Source organism: Puma concolor, chromosome B1 (genome assembly GCF_028749965.1).
Source record: "Puma concolor isolate L17-30 chromosome B1, mPumCon1.1.hap2, whole genome shotgun sequence".
Lineage (NCBI taxonomy): Eukaryota > Metazoa > Chordata > Mammalia > Carnivora > Felidae > Puma > Puma concolor.
The window spans coordinates 104,505,217-104,524,664 of NC_141670.1; the positions used below are offsets into that span (position 1 = coordinate 104,505,217).

General features: G+C 38.9%; 1 protein-coding gene across 1 annotated transcript in view; it reads left to right on the plus strand.

Moving 5' to 3' along the window:
- Positions 1-19,448, plus strand: part of PRDM5 (PR/SET domain 5) — a 210,247-nt gene that overhangs the window by 17,792 nt on the left and 173,007 nt on the right. Inside the window, 1 exon segment of the mRNA XM_086704306.1 lies at positions 3,948-4,031. Within this exon segment, the coding sequence (XP_086560432.1) occupies positions 3,948-4,031 (84 nt within the window).

Genomic DNA, 19,448 nt, shown 5'->3' on the forward strand with positions numbered 1-19,448 from the left:
CATGGGAAATGGTTAGCAAATAAAGCAGGGTATGCAATAAAATTATAATTATAAGAAAGTGTTGTTTGCATAGTAGAAACAACAAGGAACACGGAGTTAGAGAAGGAGTGGATAGCAGTTGCTAAGACCCTTAGGGGAAAGCTTCAGAGTGAGAGAGGTAGTCTAGTAAGTACAAAATTTTCATCTAAAGTCAAATATAAATTGTTTTAATTATCTGCAGTGTTTCATACCACAAGTACTATGGATAATTAAGAGTTGGCTATTTACAGGAATCTCATATGATCTTGGGGCACCTGGGTGGCTCAGTTGGTTGACGCTTCAACTCTTGATTTCAACTCAGGTCATGATCCCAGGATCATGGGATTGAGCCCCATGTTAGGCGCTGTACTGAGCATGAAGCCTGCTTGGGATTCTCTCTCTCTCTCTTTCTCTATTTCTCTCTCTCTTTCTCTCCCCTGCTTGCATGTGTGCTCTCTCTCTCTCTAAAATAAAAAAACAAAAAGAGTTGGCTATTTACATTTTTGTAATCTTTTTTAAAAAAAGTTTTTTTTTTTACAGTTATTTATTTTTGAGAGAGAGACAGAGCGCCAGCGGGGGAGGGGCAGAGAGAGAAGGAGACACAGAATCTGAAGCAGGCTTCAGGCTCTGAGAGAGCTGTCAGCACAGAGCCTGACATGGGGCTCGAACCCACAAACCGTGAGTTCATGACCTGAGCCGAAGTCATTGCTTAACCGACTCAGCCACCCAGATGCCGCTACATTTTTGTAATCTTTCAGCTATAGAAACTCAGGTTTATTTGATCGGATCATGCTAACATACTCACGGCATACTTACAAATTTACCTCTCCTATGTATGTTTTTGTGTCAGTGTTTTTCAAACTGGATAGCAAGCCATTAGTGAGCCGTGAGATTAACTTATTGGGTGAGAACCAGTATTTTTTTAAAAAGTGAAGTAAAGTAGAGTATAAAATGTTGGAGTGTGTTGTACAGAGTAAGGGTAGTATTGTTTCCAGAAATTTATATTTTAGTTTTATATCTGTGTTTCTATGTGTATGTGTGAATATGCCAAGCTGAGATGCAAAACGCATTTCCTACTATGGCTTGAAGAAAAACCAGAAAGCCATATTATCATAGTTTGATAATTGAGTTTATGATAGAGTTCACTATTAATAGTGAGGCTTTAAATTCAGAGTCCTGATTCTTATTTTGAATTTTCAAAGCATTAAGTCTTTTAATAATCTTGTTAGACATACATCCAAGCAGTCTTTTAAACTAGTTTCCAGTACATTTACCTGGGTTTCTATGTCTCCTCTTCAGTCCTTTGAACACTGCTGAATTGATGGATTCAGGTTTTTTTTTCCCTCCAAATTTGTACTGCAGAGAGAAGCTGACTGGCTAGATCAGCTGCATTAGAAACTGTGTACTTAGATTATTACCTTCTGCAATGGTTGGTAAACACTAATACATGACTAGATGGAGTGAAAAGATGAATGAACTGCATGCATTAATACCAAATCCTCAAAGTTATTACCAAAAGCACACCTTATTTTTTGGTCTGTCTTCCAGATTGGCTTTAACATCAGTCTGTCAGTTTCTCCATTCAGTTCAGCAGTCAGTATATTGAGTGATGCATGAGCAAGGCATGGCCCACATGGCTGCTAAATGTTGTAGTTAATGGAAAGTGAGAAGGGAGGTGTGAGCCAGCCTGGGCATTGGGTCATGCAGTCATTGTCAGGGTTTTGAGTGGTGGTGTGGTGGAGTGGACAGTGCCTGAGCAGAGTAAACCGCTGGTACCTAATCCCTTCTCTGATCTTCACTAGGTGATTGACCTTAATCAAACAAGTTATTTAAACTGTTTGATTCTCAGTGTCCTCCATTGTTAAATGGGGAAATTCCCACATAGGATTATTTGGTGTGTGGCACATAGTAGTTCAGTATATATCAATTCCCCTCCCCTCTTCTTTCATTTCTGATACAGCTTTTCTTAACTGGCATTAAATACTGGTAAGTTCCCACGTTGAGGTGAAAAACGATTAGTTTTTAAAAGAAAGCATCTTTGGCGCTGTTGTGTCTGCCTGAGAAGCGATGCTAGTATGAAGTGGCTAGTGAGGGCTGGAAGGATTGGGGAAGCAGGGCTGGCTTCCAGCCTCTGAATTTGCTCACTGAACTTTATATCACTAACTACGTTATAAATATACATTTTTCTTTTTTTTTAATGTTTGTTTGTTTTTGATAGACAGAGCATGAGTTGGGGAGGGGCAGAGAGAGAGAGAGAGAGAGGGAGACACAGAATCTGAAGCAGGCTCCAGGCTCTGAGCTGTCAGCACAAGAGCCTGACATGGGGCTCAAACCCACAAACCATGGGATCATGACCTGAGCCAAAGTTGGAAGCTTAACTGACTGAACCACCCAGGTGCCCCAATAACTGTTATTATAAATAACAGTCTCCCTGTGTCTTTGGTGTGTTTGTGCTTGGGTTATTTAGGATTATAATCTTGATTTGAGCAATGTGTGTAGCTATTTTTTTTTTTTTTTTTTTTTGTCCTTAAGTTAACATTCAAGAATAGGTCTTCTGGCCTCTGCCTTTTTTTTTTTTTTTTTTTTTTTTTTTTGTAGGTTTTCAGGATCTCCTTTCTTTGTTTGTAAGATGAGGGGCTGGGTTAGTGAGTTGTAATTCTTTTAAGCTTTAACCTTTTACTATTTCCAGAGTTAGGTTTTCTGTTGTTCATTAAGTAATTTATATTCCTCGAAACATTGCTTTGGTGGTTGTTTTTCCCTCCAGCAGCATTTATCAAAAGTTCTCCTGGAGATTTTGTTGGATTTTTCTTCCCCTTAAGAAGGGATGGTTCGGGGCGCCTGGGTGGCGCAGTCGGTTAAGCGTCCGACTTCAGCCAGGTCACGATCTCGCGGTCCGTGAGTTCGAGCCCCGCGTCGGGCGCTGGGCTGATGGCTTGGAGCCTGGAGCCTGTTTCCGATTCTGTGTCTCCCTCTCTCTCTGCCCCTCCCCCGTTCATGCTCTGTCTCTCTCTGTCCCAAAAATAAATAAGAAACGTTAAAAAAAATTTAAAAAAAAAAAAAAAAAAAAAAAAAAGGATGGTTCTACTGAAGAATAGGCACAGGCAGATTTGGGGGACTCTCCCAGAAGCTCTATATTTTCTTTGCACACATTTCTACAGACTGTCTGGCTGGACAAACTCAACCGCACTCCAACTCCCTCCAGTCTGCTTTGGTTGCCTTAGTTGAGAAAACAATGTCTCTTACCCTGGAACCTGCCTCACGAGTAAGTGCAGGGGCCAGCCACCTGTGCTTCACACCTAGGAACTTGTCAAAATGCAGCTCCCCACACCCAACTCCCAGAGATTCTGATTTGAGTAAGCCCAGGATTCTGAATTTGGAACAAGCGTCGCTCTTGATTCTCATGACAGGTGGGCTTCAAAGCTTGCACTTTGAGAAACGGGTGCACAGTGTGCTGCCTTGGCTGTTTGAGAGATTGGCAGGGCAATTTAAACTTTATTTATGAACAGTCTTCCTCTGAGAATGCCAAGCCTGCTTCCTTCTTGTTCATAATTGGGATGAATTTATGATTTTTATGGAAACCAGGTGATTTTCTGCCTGGTGGGCTTGTCTCTCAAGGCAGGCAAAACTCAGTGCTTGTCATTTTAAGACTACTTGCCAGAGGCCTTGTCAGAATTTGAATGTTGTGCAATTTAACCCTTTTATGTTGGCTCCTGTGTTGTGGATTCAGGCTCTGAAGCTAAAAACAGATTAAGTTGGATTTTAAATATGTAAATATTTTGTGTTGCGTAAATTTTTTAATACTTTAAATGTGTCTCAATCATTGGGCATGAAGGTTTGGAGAAAAAAAAAAATTCCAGAAGAGAAATACATTTATGTTAGTAACTTCATTATTGTACTAACTCCTTTTCAATGTAATCATCACTACCCAGGGTGAAAAGTTTGGACCGTTTGCCGGAGAGAAGAGAATGCCTGAAGACTTGGATGAAAATATGGATTACAGGTTGATGTGGGAGGTGAGGATGTGATTGTTATTTTAAATATTTAATGTTTCTCTTTATACTATTTAGTGCAGTTATGAGGCTGAGTTAATAGGCATTGATTCCAGTTGACTAAACACTGGAATGTTTTGATTTTAAAGGACCTGAGTAGTTTGAAAGTTTAGCATTAAAAAATACTGTTGAAATATTGTACTAGACAATTCTTCCAGAACCCTGAAGTTTATGGTTCATCATTGAATATGGAGTTTTCCATACATAGGATGTTTGGATTTTAAAATATGCCTGTTTGGGGCGCCTGGGTGGCGCAGTCGGTTAAGCGTCCGACTTCAGCCAGGTCACGATCTCGCGGTCCGTGAGTTCGAGCCCCGCGTCGGGCTCTGGGCTGATGGCTCAGAGCCTGGAGCCTGTTTCCGATTCTGTGTCTCCCTCTCTCTCTGCCCCTCCCCCGTTCATGCTCTGTCTCTCTCTGTCCCAAAAATAAATAAAAAACGTTGAAAAAAAAAAATAAAATATGCCTGTTTGTGTACTGGATTAAGAATTTGATTTCCGTAAACGAAATTATACTTTTCTTTTAACTTCTATTTCTCTATTGCAGTTCTGATTGCATTGAAATAGTTCTGCACTCCATACTGGAATGAAAAATGCCACTTTAAAATTTACCTCACTTTTAGGAACATATATTTAAAGAACTATGACTCTTAGGCAGTCTTTTGCAATCTGAAATTTCCCTAATGCAGGGATCTGTAATGCCAATGTATGTCTGTATATTATAAGAATTTTCATCTTAGTTTATGCCAATTATATTTGTTGTTGTTCTTTTCTAGTCATTAGTAAAAGAAGGGCTTGAGGAATAGAAAAAGAGAAGTAAAGGTATAGAGGTTGTTAAAACCTTGGAAAAGAAAACCCAGTTCCAAGAATTGTATATGATGGATTCCATGAGTAGGGTGCCAGCTGAGCTCTGTGGGTGGGGCTGAGAGAAGCAGGATCAGTAAATCGGAAAGGGGTGGGATACTGACATTCAGAGTTACACGGAAAAAGTCTCTCTGAACATGGATGGATCAGTTCGTGTCTCCAGAGCAACAGAACCAATAGGATGGAGATACATGGTATATATTTTTTGAGGAATTGGTTCACATGATTGTTAGGATGGCAACTTGGAATTTGTAGGGCAGGCTTACAGGCTAGAAACTCAGATAGGAGTTGATGTTGTAGTGTTGAGGCAGAACATCTCTGGCAAACCTCAGTTGGCAATGAAGGCCTTTGACTGCTTGGCTGAGGGTTGGCCATATGCAGTATTGGCAATAATCTCTGTTACTTACAGTCAACTGATTGTAGGTGTTGACCACATCCACAAAATACCTTCACAGCTACACTTAGATTAGTATTTGATAAATAACTGGTTACTATAGCTTAGCTATATACATACATAAATATATATATATATATATATATATATATATATTTTTTTTTTTTACTATTAAAAATTTTTTAAAAAATTTTTTGCAATCGAGCACGAGCATGAATGAGCAGGAGAGGGGTAGAGGGAGAGAGAGAGAGAGAGAGAGGGAACGAGAATATCAAGCAGGTTCCATGCCTTACACTGGGCTTGATCTCACAACCCTGAGATCATGACCTGAGCTGAAATCAAGAGTCAGACGCTCAACCAACTGAGCCACCCAGGTGCCCCACAAAATGTGTTTTAAATAATCATCCATATTGCTGAAACTGCTAGGAGTGGGGAATGGGGTGCTTGAGGAAGAGACTCTTGAAAGGTTTCTACAGTGTGGGAGATGGAAAATGGAAATTCATAATATAGTCTTCACTATAAGTGGAAAATGTTATTGAATTGCCTAACTTCACATGCTGTTTTAGTTGTTTATTTTTATGAATATAATAATATTTTCAGTGGCTTTTACAATTTTTCTATAAGGTCTTAATTTTCTCAGCAGTTAGTTTTTTCTTTTTTTACCGTGACAGTTTTCAGAAATCAACCATCTATGTGACAAATAAAAAAAGATGACTTACATAATTTTATGAGGTTGTTAATGGCTTTTCATATTTGTCCCCAAAACTTGAACACAATGGGTTAATGTTTTGCACCGTTGGTTGTGAGGCATTGTGAAGCAGATAATGATTGTGATTTTTATTCCTGTACTTGCAGGAAACTTAAGGAGGCTGCATCTGAACTGTTGTATAGTTGGCAGGGAAGCAGTGTAGGTCATCTGGGTTTGCATGACCTATTCCCATGGGTCTTTATTGTCTTTATGTTATTACCTGTTTTCACACAGGTATCCCCTCTCCTCACTGCCGCCCAAACAGATATAGATTCTATATATTACAGGTTCAGGTAATGTTACATTCACATAGCGATTGCTACTCTCTATTTTATTTTACTTATGATTTAATATTCGGAGTTTGAATAAGTAATATTTGTACTTTTTACACAGTTCAGAAAAGCACTGATGAAGAGTCTCCCCTTCCTCTTTGAGCCTGCTCTTTTTTCACCTGAGACCTTTGATCCATTTAACCCCTTAGTTCCTGTGCCCATCCACTCCTCTGTCTAGTCCTTCCTCCTATTAGTGTGGTTTTCAGTTTGGATCGTCAGCCAGTCTGAGCTGTGCTGCTGGGCGGGGCAGGGCAGGTGGACACCTGTCTCAGTGGTTCACCTTTGGGGGGGACACATAAAAAACAGTCAACATGTTTTGAATTCTGAAGGTTTACCGCCTGCTAGCTTTAATCCTATTATTTATTAAGTTAACTGAATGAGCAGCTTCCCAGCCTTGAGTCCGTTTTTATTATTTTAGCTTTGCAGGTACCAGATTCAGAAGGATCAGAGAGAAAGGAGAATAACTGGCCCTATAATCTTCTTCTCATGGAACCCTTTGAGTCCTCTCAGAGGGAGATAATGAGCCTTCCCTTCGCTGGTGTGCCCTTTGGGACTGGTTATTTAAGTCATTTCTATTATGGCCCATAGCTCCAAAGTTAACCACCTGCAGTCCTCAAAACAGGTTGTCCTTCTCAAGCCAACAGTTAACCTGGAATGTGAACCAGATACTTACGATAGTCTGGAAAGTGATGTCCTGTGAGAGAGCACGTGGCATCGCTCTTTCTCCGTTTATACTTGCACTTTGCTTATAGTGCCAACAGTTCTGGGGGACAGGGCCAGGAACCCCTAGGTGGCCATGTCATACCAAAGAACTTGGAGGCACCAGTTAGGATTGAGCCTGCTGGTGTGTGTGAGCCCCTGTCAGTTTGGGACTGGTTTAATGGGGTCAGTGGGGAGCATCGATGCCATCTGCTGCAGCCTCCTTCCCTCCCTCCAAGGGCACAGCTTGGGGACCTACTGATGTCCACCGCTTCAGAGCTGTCAGCAGCACCTCAGCCTCTTTCCGTGTTGGCCGCCAAGATTTGATATTCGGGTCTGAGGAGACTCATCTGTCCTTAGGGTTTCTTGATAACCTCAGGTTTTTGCTTTTCTTTTAGAATTAAGTGCCTTAGTAGAAGAATTCTGTATTTCTTGGGCCTCAGGCCAGTCATAGAGCTTGAGGTTGGAAACCAGTGCCTGACTGACTGTAAATACTTCCTATGGATAATTTAGTGGAACGAGCCCCGTTGTCTATAGTGTATTCCATTCTGTAGAATAGTCTTTTTATATACTTTTTTCCAGGTGGTTTCTAGCTTGTGGTATATTTCAGCCTTGCTCAAAGACCAAAATCCATTCTTGTACTGTTGCTAAAACTCTCAATCATCCTTTATTTTTAAATCTTCAAGAGCTTCTTTTTCTCTAATATTTCCTTTGGTGTTTCAAGTCAGTTCAGATACCTCCTCTCCAGGTGCTGGCTCTTATGCTTCCTGCACATTCTTTTTAGTTTTGGCACCTATAGAATGCAACACAGATTGTGCATTTTCCTCGCTACCTGCCCAGCTTATTATTCAGATATTCCAAAGCAGCCTCTGGTGAATCTGGTTCTGCTTGAATCCTGCAAACAGCTCTGCTCTTTTTGCAGTGGGTCTTCCCTTCCCTTCCCTTCCCTTCGCATCCTCTTCTAATACCTGTAAGAGATTTTTGTTTCGAAACGGGCCTGGTAAGTTCTTGAAACTTGGTGTCATCCTGATATTTCCAGTGGAGTCATTCATTCCTGAACTTTGCATCTATTCTGAGATCTGGGAAGGTCTCAACCCCATCCCCTGCCTCTCTCCCACTTATGGTAGTCTATGTTTGCCTCTCAGTTTTGAACAGTTCAGTGGGTGCAGTTGGGTATTCAGTGGTATGATTTGATGCAGGTTAAGCTAAAATACCATGCCATGGTTCAGTAATATTAGGTGGTGCTCTGGACAAAAAGTTGTTGTCAGCTAGTTAGGAACTCATGTGCAGAATCCCAAATAACCAGGTAAAACCTGGAGAGTCAAGTGAAATATCCAAATTCTGGGTGATCCTTTTTTTTTTAAATATTTATTTATTTTGAGAGACAGAGTGTGAGCAAGGGAGGGGCAGAGAGAGAGAGAGAGAGAGAGAGAGAGAGAGAGAGTAAGAGAGAGAATCCCAAGCAGGGTCTGTGCTATTAGCATAGAGCCCATCATGGGACTCAACCAAATCAAGAGTGGGATGCTTAACTGACTGAGCCACTCAGGTGCCCCTGGGTGACCTTTTTATAAGAGAAACTAAAATCTCTTTTACTTAATTTTTTTAACATTTATTTATTTTGAGAGACAGAGACAAAGCATGAGTGGGGTAGGGCAGAAAGAGAGGGAGACACAGAATCTGAAGCAGGCTCCAGGCTCTGAGCTGTCAGCACAGAGCCTGATGCGGGGCTCGAACACACAAACCGTGAGATCATGACCTGAGCCAAAGGTGGACCCTTAACTGACTGAGCCACCCAGGCACCCCCAAATCTATTTTACTTAGATACAAATTGATTTCTTGCTATTAAACCTTAGGAGAAAAGTATCTACAACTTAGTAGAAAAGTAATCTTAGAGCATTAGGAAGACAACGAAACAGGGCTTAAACTTTGCTTTTTGAAAGTCCATGCTCTTATTCTTTTCTTCTATTGTGTTTTTAATTTTAATTTTATTTATTTATTTTTTAATTTACATCCAAGTTAGTTAGCATATAGTGCAATAATGATTTCAGGAGTAGATTCTGGTGATTCATCCCCTATTTATAACACCCAGTGCTCATCCCAACAAGTGTCTTCCTTAATGCCCCTTACCCATTTAGCCCATCCCTCCCACCCACAACCCTTCCAGCAACCCTCAGTTTGTTCTCTGTATTTAAAAGTCTTTTATGTTTTAACCCCACTCCTTGTTTTTATATTATTTTTGCCATATGTTGCTGGGCCCACTTCTGGGTTCTCTAGAGCTCTTACTCTTTTAAATTTTTTTTTTCCACGTTTTTATTTATTTTTGGGACAGAGAGAGACAGAGCATGAACAGGGGAGGGGCAGAGAGAGAGGGAGACACAGAATCGGAAACAGGCTCCAGGCTCTGAGCCATCAGCCCAGAGCCCGACGCGGGGCTCGAACTCACGGACCGCGAGATCGTGACCTGGCTGAAGTCGGACGCTTAACCGACTGCGCCACGCAGGCGCCCCTAGAGCTCTTACTCTTAAGGAGCTTGTGGTCTTGTAAGGGTTTCAGAAGTAACACACTGTAGGATGCACAAAGTATGATGAGCATAGTCAGCTTTACCTGTATTATTATGACTTAATGGCATTTAAAAAGTTTTACATTTGTTTATTTTTCTGAATCTGTTGCCTTGAGGATTGATGAGAACAGCTACATTTTTTATATCAGAGGCTAGTGGCATTACCTAGTGGCATTTACCATCAGAGGACTATTGGTCATTACATTCTACTAGGTAGCTGCATTTCACAAAATGTAAAATATCAAATAATCATAGTTCTTTTAGATTTTTGTTAGCAGAAAAGCTTTTGTACCTCTGGGTAAATAACATGTTTTCTAAAAAATAGCTATAGAAATATGATTATAAGATTTGCAGGTGTTTTGTAAGAATTATTAATCTCCTACAGTTACAGTGAATTATTATTTCAAAATACAGTAAATGTACATACCAGGTGAGCTGGGGCCTGTTCTGTGATTGGTCTTTAAACATGGTTTGTTTTGGGCAACTTCTTTCCCAACCCCCAGGCCTTAGACACTGGTGATGTTTCCTAATTAATAACCCTTCTCTCTATCTCTCTTTGGTTCTAATCAAGGAAGAAAGATAGGAGCCAATTGTAGATTAAAATATCTACCTCATTAAGTCAGATAGAGAAAGACAATTACCATATAATTTCACTCCTATGTGGAATTTAAGAAACAAAACATTTGAGCATATGGGAAGGGGAAAAAAAGAGAGAGAGAGAGAGAGGGAAACAAACGAGAAGAGAATCTTTACGATAGAGAACAAACCTGAGGGTTGATGGAGGGAGGTGGGTGGCAGAGGGGCTAAATGGGTGGGTATTCAACTTGTCATGTTGAGCACTGGGTGTTATATGTAAGTGATGAATCATTAAATTCTACTCTTGGACATTATTATACTATATGTTAACAAACTAGAATTTAAATAAAAATTTGAAAAAAAAATCTATCTCATTAATGAGAGTACAGTGACTCTAAGTTCATGGCTCTAGAAAAGCTGGATTGGAGAATGTGATTGGGGCCACAGTCAGAGTGAGGACTTTATACTCTGCTTCTTAAATCTTGACCTTTGCACCAGAAGTGTACAAAGTGGGGCCTTTATACTTTGTGCTTTAAATCTTCACCTTTGCAGGCAACAGTTGGGCCTGCAGTGTAGATTCTCAATATATTTGCCCATTGATTGCATGAAGAATTGTGGCCTGACTCAGACATAGTTTGCAGCATAATCAGAATGGAGGATATGAGAGGGCCTGGAGAGAGACAGACAGGTCTTTAACCTGCTGTAGAAGGCACATTTTGAGCCTGAGGGAAAGTCTACTTACTAAAACAAGGAGTTGGGCATTGAGAGGAATGACTGTGAGGGTTTCAACAGTCAAATGAAGGGAAGGAACCATGAAAGAGAGAAACCCAAAGTGACTATATCTCTGATATACCTCTCTCATTGAGGAGAAAGTAAGGAAATATGAAGAGGGGGGATTAAGAGTTTTGACTAAGAATACATATAGAATTAGTTTTTCTCTTTTCTCATACTGAAAAGCAATATAGCCACAAAAATAGGCATAGCAAGTGAAGCATGATAGAATGAGGAAGGATACCAGGGTCAGGAAATATTCAATCTGGCTTTACCCTGAGGATAAAGCAAGGCCCTTATTCTCTTGGGACTTATGTTTCAGTAGGGAAAGTTAGACATAAATCACCCCTATGAAGTAATACAATGATGGGGCTCCTGGGTGGCTCAGAGCCCTGCATTGGGCACTGTGCTGACAGCTCAGAGACTGGAGCCTGCTTCGGATTCTGTGTCTCCCCCTCTCTCTGCCCCTCCCATGCTCATGCTCTGTCTCTCTCTCTCTCTCTCAATAATGAATAAACGTTAAAAAAAAAAAAAGAATACAAAGATAAGTAGTCATGTGGATATAAAGAAAAAAAATAGGGCAAGAAAATTTACGTCAGATAAGAGCTTGAACACATTGATAATACTGCTGAGATCTACAAAGACAGATTTGTGTAGGGCCATCAGAACTGTTGTAGCAAGGAGTACTGCAGTGTCTGAGGCTCCAGAGAGGAGAAAACTTGGAGAGGTGAATTGACAACCTGCAGCCTGTTTTCACTTGGGAAAATGGTCAGACTTTTGCTGAGTCTGGATTATGGGCAAGAGGCTGAAAAAATCTGATCTCAGCCCATGTAGAGCTGAGAGTGTTTGAACATAGCAGAATAGGTAGAGCTTTTGGCAGACTTGTGAGGTTGGAGTGACAATGTTGGAGATCTAAAAGAACTAAAAACACTGCTGATTCCTCCTCAACACATTTGCCAAATTATGAAACTGCGTGGCAGAATGCTAAAGGTAAGCCACACACTTTGGAAAAGCAGAGTGTTCTGCGGTCTCATGTTGCTGAGGAGGGGCCCTCAGTGCACACTGCTTTCAGTTGGAAGCGCTGGAGGGCTATGAGGTAGGAACTTGGTCAACTGAGGCTGGCTGAAGCCTGCTACAACTGCAACCCAGCCTTGAATCGGCTTATTCCCTAATTAGTTTGTGATGAATACTTTCTACTCTGCCTGGCCAAAGTCAGGGTGAGCCTACTCTGGAGAAACATAGTATCTGGATTCTCTAAAATTTCTTAATATACAGGGTTCAGCACTTAATTAAAAATGACTTGATGCTAAGAGATAAGACCATATGATTAAATCTGAGAGAAAAGCTGGACAACGGAAACTGACAGATGACAAATAATATGTTTCAGATATTGTATTCAGATATTGATTGGAATTAGCAAATGAGGACTTTATTTTTTTTACATGTTTGTTTGTTTGTTTGTTTGTTTAGTGCAAGAACCAGTGGGGAAGGGCAGAGTGAGCCGGAGAGAGGGAATCCCAGGCAGGCTGTACACTCAGCCCGACATGGGGCTCGATTTCATGACCATGAGATCATGACCTGAGCTGAAGTCAAGAGCTAGATGCTTAGCCGACTGAGCCACCCAGGTGTGCTGCAAATGAGGACATGATTGGGGCACCTGGGTGGCTTAGTCAGTTAAGCATCTGACTTTGGCTCAGGACATGATCTCACAGCTCGTGAGTTCAAGTCCCATGTTAGGCTCTGTGCTGACACCTCAGAACCTGGAGCCTGCTTCAGATTCTGGCTCCATCTCTCTCTGCCCCTCCCCCTGCTCGCTCACTCGCTCTCTCTCTCTCTCTCTTTCTCTCAAATATAAATAAACATTAAAAAAAAAAGAGAGAAGAAAAATTATAAAATGATCATGACTGATATGTTCTAGCAAATGAAGGTGAAACAGATGAAATAACAAGATGGATAATTTTACACCAAAACTTGATGTGTAAATGTCAAATGGACATTCTAGAAGAGAAAAAATATAATAACTGAAGCTGAGAACTCAGTATTTGAATTATATATATTACAGAGCAAATAACAGGATTAATGAAGAGGAAAAGAAGTTGATAGAAAGATTGAAAATGAAGCATAGGAACTAAAAATAGATACATGAGACAGTGAAAATATCTAATATATCTATAATGTTATGACTTTTTAGCATTTGAAGAGCAAGAAGAAGAAAATGGGACAGAAGGAAATTTGATGAAATAATGGCTGAGAATTTTCCAGAACTCTGTATTTTATTTATTTATTTTTTTGTTTAGAACATTTTTTTGGTAGTGTTTATTTATGAGAGAGAGAGAGAGAGAGAGTATGAGAGAGAGACAGAGTATGAGCAGGGGAGGGGCAGAGAGAGAGGGAGACACAAAATCTGAAGCAGGCTCCAGCCTGTCAGCACAGAGCCTGACGTGGGGCTCCAATTCACAAACCATGAGATCAGTGACTTGAGCCAAAGTCAGACACTTAACTGACTGAGCCACCCAGGTGCCCCACAGAACTCTTTGAAAACATTACCTGAAAAACTGAAGAAACTCTGTGAGCCTTAAAGCAGCATCAATTAAAAAACAACAACAACAACAAAAAAAACCCAAAATGAAAAACAACCCACCTACCTATACCTTAGTAAAACTGCTGAAAACTAAAGCAATCTTCAAAGCAGCCAGGAAAAAAAAAAAGAAAGAAAGAAAGAAAGAAAGAGAGACCTTACATTCAAAACAGCAACAATAGCTCCAAAAGCTGGTTTTTAACAGAAAAGATAAAAAGGTAATAAGGATAGTCAACAATTGAATAACATCTTTAAGGTGATAGAAAACATTTGCCAATCTAGAATTCTATATCTAGCAAAAATATGAAAAGGTGAAGGCGTTCTTTGAGCATCTTCAAATGTGAATATTTCCCTATGTGACTGGTTCTTTGGATTTTTCTCGCAGCATTAGCCCTAACCTTAAGTCTTCACCCTCTGCAAATGAGCAAATCAAGACTACTTCCAAATCCCAGCCAGAGGAAATACTTGCCACTCTGAATTCACTGAAGGGAGGGAAAGAACAATCGGAAACATTTGCATGCACAGATGTGTACATTGGAATAGACTTTACAAAGAATCTAGCGAGGAATTTTCAAAGTAGAACAAAAGTCTAACAAACTTTGCAAACCATTTGAAAGAGTCATATTTGATCTCCCAGATCCCAAATTTAGGGGTAATTAATGTTCATCAATCATGTGCAAATGACTGCGTTGCTTGCGGATAAGGAGGAAGAGATGCTGAGCTATTTTCTCGAAACTAAAGTGACAGAATTTAAAGATATTGAGTCATATTATAAAATATGTTTTTATTTTGCTGAAAATATTTACTTTAAAATACATTTATCTCAATAAGAGTGGGGAACCAATTTTGGTGTTGACTGAGATCAAATGGGAAGCTAGGAAGGACTTGATGAAATGTTCATGTCAGACACAAAATAAAGTTTTCTTGAAGAGGTACCATCACAAATCTCTGACCTTCTTCACCTGGTTCACCAATCATTTGGCTGTGGAGCAGGTGAATTAGGAGACTTCATCAAAGATACTATTTAGCCAGATCTATTAAGTGATAGTTTAGCTCCTTATATGGAGGATAGAGAAGGGGAAGGAGAAGAAGCTGACTTCATAATGATGAATAAGACTTGGAAAATATTGATAATGAAGAGGATGAAGATAAAGGGGAAGAAGATGAAAATGGTGATGATGTGGAAGAAGGAGAAAGGTTGAACAGGAAGATAGCTAAAAGAATATGAATAGATTCTAACCTTTCTTTAGTTTCTTAAAATTTTATATTTTCTGGAAGCAAGTTGCCATCTCCTATTTTTTCCTTTTGTGCTCAATTGCTTTGTTCTAATCTTTATGATATGATTCTCTACTTATTTTGTGGGAGACTATCTTGAACAATCAATGGGAAAAAATGTATCTGTTTTGGATTCAAGTTACTTATCCCTTTTTGTCTCAAAAATGTGAATGCAGTGATGTGGATATAACATCGCCATGCACTATGGGAAAGAAGAAAATTTGTTCCGTTTGCTCCACTGGAAGCTTGAAGATTGCTCATCCTTATGCTTAAAATCCTTGACTTTGACTTCCTTTTCCTAAAGGGCTAGGAGATTCACTATGTCTCTGTATAAATATGGACATTTAGCACTATCACCATATACAAGCATTTTGTTAAATAAAAAAATATGTATAATAAAATGGAATTATATTAAACAGGGAAAGGACAGGTTTGAGATGTTTGGGTATTTTAGTGTTAAAAGGAGAGAGAATGAGAAGAAGCAAATTTGAAAATATAATGGCATTAGGTGGATATTTAGACACATGGCTTGTCCTTGGGTATGCTTAATTGAAGTTTAATATTATAGCTTTAAAGTAAAATTTTCTTCCAATGATGAGTTCTACCACTTGATGAAGAATCACCCAAATTGTGTAAAATTTTTTGGAATTGACACTTTTTGTTATACTTTTGTTCCTGTTTATTTATAAATTTTGTTTTTCTTTCATGGAAAAGGAAAAAAAATAGCTCTAAATCTTAAAAGTATATATAGATTTCCTTGTTAGAGTAAAACTAAATGAATGTATAAAGAATTTGATGCTTTTCACTTAGAATAGGTAAATTTCAGGCCTTCCAAATCTGATTTGCTTAGTAAGTAGTATTGCCAATAAAATGAAAGGGAAATAAAGATGTGTTCAGACAAGAAAAATCCAGCAGACCTGCACCAAAGAAATACTAAAATGAGGTAGCCTTCTGGGAGAAAGAAAAATGAATTCTGATGGAAACATGGAAATGCAGAATGGAGTGAAAGCAACAGAGGCTAAATATATGGGTGAATAAATATAAATGTGGATGGTACTAAATAATTATAATAATGTTTTATGTGTTTGAAAATATATACAATTTATATAGTGATAAGAACAATTCGAAAGGCAAGAGGGAAACAAAGGGAATTTAAGAGTTCCAAAGTTCTAGCATCATCAAGTAAATTTAACTAAATTATATAAAATAATAGTAAAAGATTATTTTAACTAACAAGTTAATTAAAGGAAAAAGATTGGATAATAAAAGAATTTTACTAATGTAAAAATCAGGCGTGAAGTGAGAAAAAAGAAACAACTGGGTCATACATAAAGTATATATGTATGTATGTATATTTCATACACTAGAATATAAAATATATATGTATGTATGTATGTATATACATACACTAGAATATATATACATACATACATATATATGTATGTATGTATATATGTATGTATGTATATATATTTCAACTGTAAAAGCAAAAGCTGAAAGAACTGGCAATAGAAATAGACACAATCCTAATGGAAGACTTAAACACATTCTACTCAGTTGCAGAGAGAGTAAGCAGGAAGATAAAACTGGAAAGTATAGAGAGATAATTTATGGGTGCCCTAAGTGACATACATAAAACATTACTCAGTGACAGTTGATCAAATAAGCCATGGAAAATTTACCACAATTAATCATATGCATAAGGCAGAAGTTAGTAGATGAAAAATGAAAAATCGGGTACCAGTAAAATTAAGAACTGTTCACTAGAACATACCATAAAGAGAATGAAAAACACATCACAATCACAAAGGGGAAGAAATTTGTAATGATTAGTCTGAAAAAGGATTTATATCCTGAATATATTTATAATTTGATTAAAAAAATAAAAAGAAAAATGGACAAACACTTGAATAGGCACTTCACACAAGAAGATATTCAAATGGCTAATAAACATGAAGTGATGGTCAGCTTCATTAGTCATCTTGGAAATGCAAACCAAAAACATAGTGAGATGCCATGATATATTCAACTGAATGATTAAAATTAAAAATATAATGTCAAACATTTGCAAGGATTGTCTGAAATTCATTTACACCGATGCTGGGTTTTTATTTATTTTTTTTTACTTTCTAAAAGTTTATTTATTTATTTATTTTGAGAGAGAGAGAGAGAGAGAGAGAGAGAGAGAGGAAACACATGCAAGCAGGGGAGGGGCAGAGAGAGAGAGGGAGAGAGAGAATCCCAAGCAGAGTCCAGGCTGTCAGCACAGAGCCTGATGTGGGGCTCAATCCCATGAACCATGAGATCATGACCTGAACTGAAATCAAGAGTCAGATGCTAAACTGACTGAGCCTCCCAGGCGCCTCTGATGCTAGGTTTTTACATCAGCATTTAGGGGCGCCTGGGTGGCGCAGTAGGTTAAGCGTCCGACTTCAGCCAGGTCATGATCTCGCGGTCCGTGAGTTCGAGCCCCGCGTCGGGCTCTGGGCTGATGGCTCAGAGCCTGGAGCCTGTTTCCAATTCTGTCTCCCTCTCTCTCTGCCCCTCCCCCGTTCATGCTCTGTCTCTCTCTGTCCCAAAAATAAATAAACGTTGAAAAAAAAAAATTTTAAAAACCATTTAGTGGTATTGTAGTAGAGCTGAATATGATACAATGTGGCAATTCCATCAGGCATATTTGCCGCAGAAACATGTTCAAATATTTACTAGAAGTCTTGTATAAGAATTTTCTTAGCAGCTTGATGAGTTATTTCTGAAACTGGAAATAACCCAAATGTCCACCTATAAGTAAATGGCCAAATGCATTCCAGTATATTATAAAGTTTTATGCTACAACTGTCCTTAACAATAGGGTTGAATCTCAAAAAAACAACATTGAGTGAAAGAAGCAGGAGACAAAGTACTTACTGCATGATTTTGTTTACATAAATTTCAAAAACATGTAAGGCTAATTTATGAAATTATAAATCATGACTGCAGTTTCTCATTGTGAGCATGGTGACTGGGAGCAGGGACCTGGGAAGGCATTTGGGTGCGGTTTCTGGATCTGCCTGCTCCTCATATTGGTGTGTTTACTTTGTGAGATTCATTGAGCTGTACACTTAAAGTTTCTGCATTTTCTTTCTTTTTCTTTTTCTTTTTTTTGTATTTGCATTACACTTCAACAAAATGTGTACTTTAAGAAATAGAACAGAACAGTGAGCTAAAATGCGAAGCTCCTGAGTCTCTACTTTCTCACTCTAGCAGGGCTGGCAGGCTGTGCTGAGATCGGAACATGGAGAGTGCAGTCATATGAAGAGCACCTGGGTCAAGAACCCAGCGAGGAACAGAGATGTCAATGAATTTGGGCTGCTCAAAGGCCAGAAACAAAGAAAACAAGGAGGCTTGTGTTTACTGCATGAGGGACCAGATGGAGGGCATAGGATTAGAGAGGTAGTTATAGGTTAGATCACACAGTTTATCCCAGCAACTGAAGGATTTGATCAAGAGAATGATATGATCCTTGTCATGTCCTGAAAAGAGCACTGTGTCCGCTGGGTGGAGAACAGACTCTTGGAGGGAGGCATGAGTAGAACTGGGACACCAGGTAGGAAGGAGTCTGTTGCTATAGCAGGAGTGTTGTGCTGGTGGCTTGGACTTGGGCCTTGGCAGTGGAGTTGGTGAGAAGTGGTTGGCTTCTGTGTGTATGTTGTTGGAGGTAACTAACACTGATAAGCCTTGCTGATGGATTGTGCGTTGAAAGGGAAGAATTCAGAATGACTTTTAAGTGTTTGGCTTGAATCATATGGGTGGAAGGTGGTGAAGGGTTTGAGATAGGGCATGTGGACAATGAGAGTGAGGGGGTGGGGGATGGGTGGATTACTACACTGTAAACTTTGGAAGACTAGGCATTGTCATATTAATCTGTATCCCTTAGGTCTAGCACAGATCTAGAACATAAGTATAATTGAATAAAAGTTCAATTCCTTTCATAGTATTGAATAAATCATTTATATTCCATAAATATTTTTATCGAGGTATAACTAATACATTATATTAGATTCAGATGTATAAACAATGATTTGATATATTGCAAATGATTTGTATATTGCAAAATGATTACCTTGGTAAGTCTAGTTAACACTGATACTCAATAAATATATTGAATAAATGTATAAACTGTTTCTATCATTGGCATTCTCAGAAAATACATAATTTAAAGTTTAAAAAGAAGAGACTTACTGGTTTCCTTAGTGTTTTACTGTGTTGAGTTTGCCTGCTTTGTAGACATTTTGATTTTCATTGTTGTGAAGACTTGACTAAACTGGTTTCTAAGGAGCTGATTGGTTGGATTTTAAACTGGACATTCTGTTTAGATGTTTTTTTTCTTTCTTTGCAGTTATTTTGTGATTACAGCTGTTCTGATGTTTGGGAACTTGATTCAGCACCAAGTTTCCAATGTGTTTTAGTTTTTGGAAAAAAGTGTTTTCAATTGTTTAAAATCTTTTATTTTTCTTTAATGTTTATGGAAGTTCTTTTAGGTGTTTAGAATAAAGAAGTCTCTCTACCAAATGTTTTTCTCTTGTAGATGATAACATTTTGTCTTAG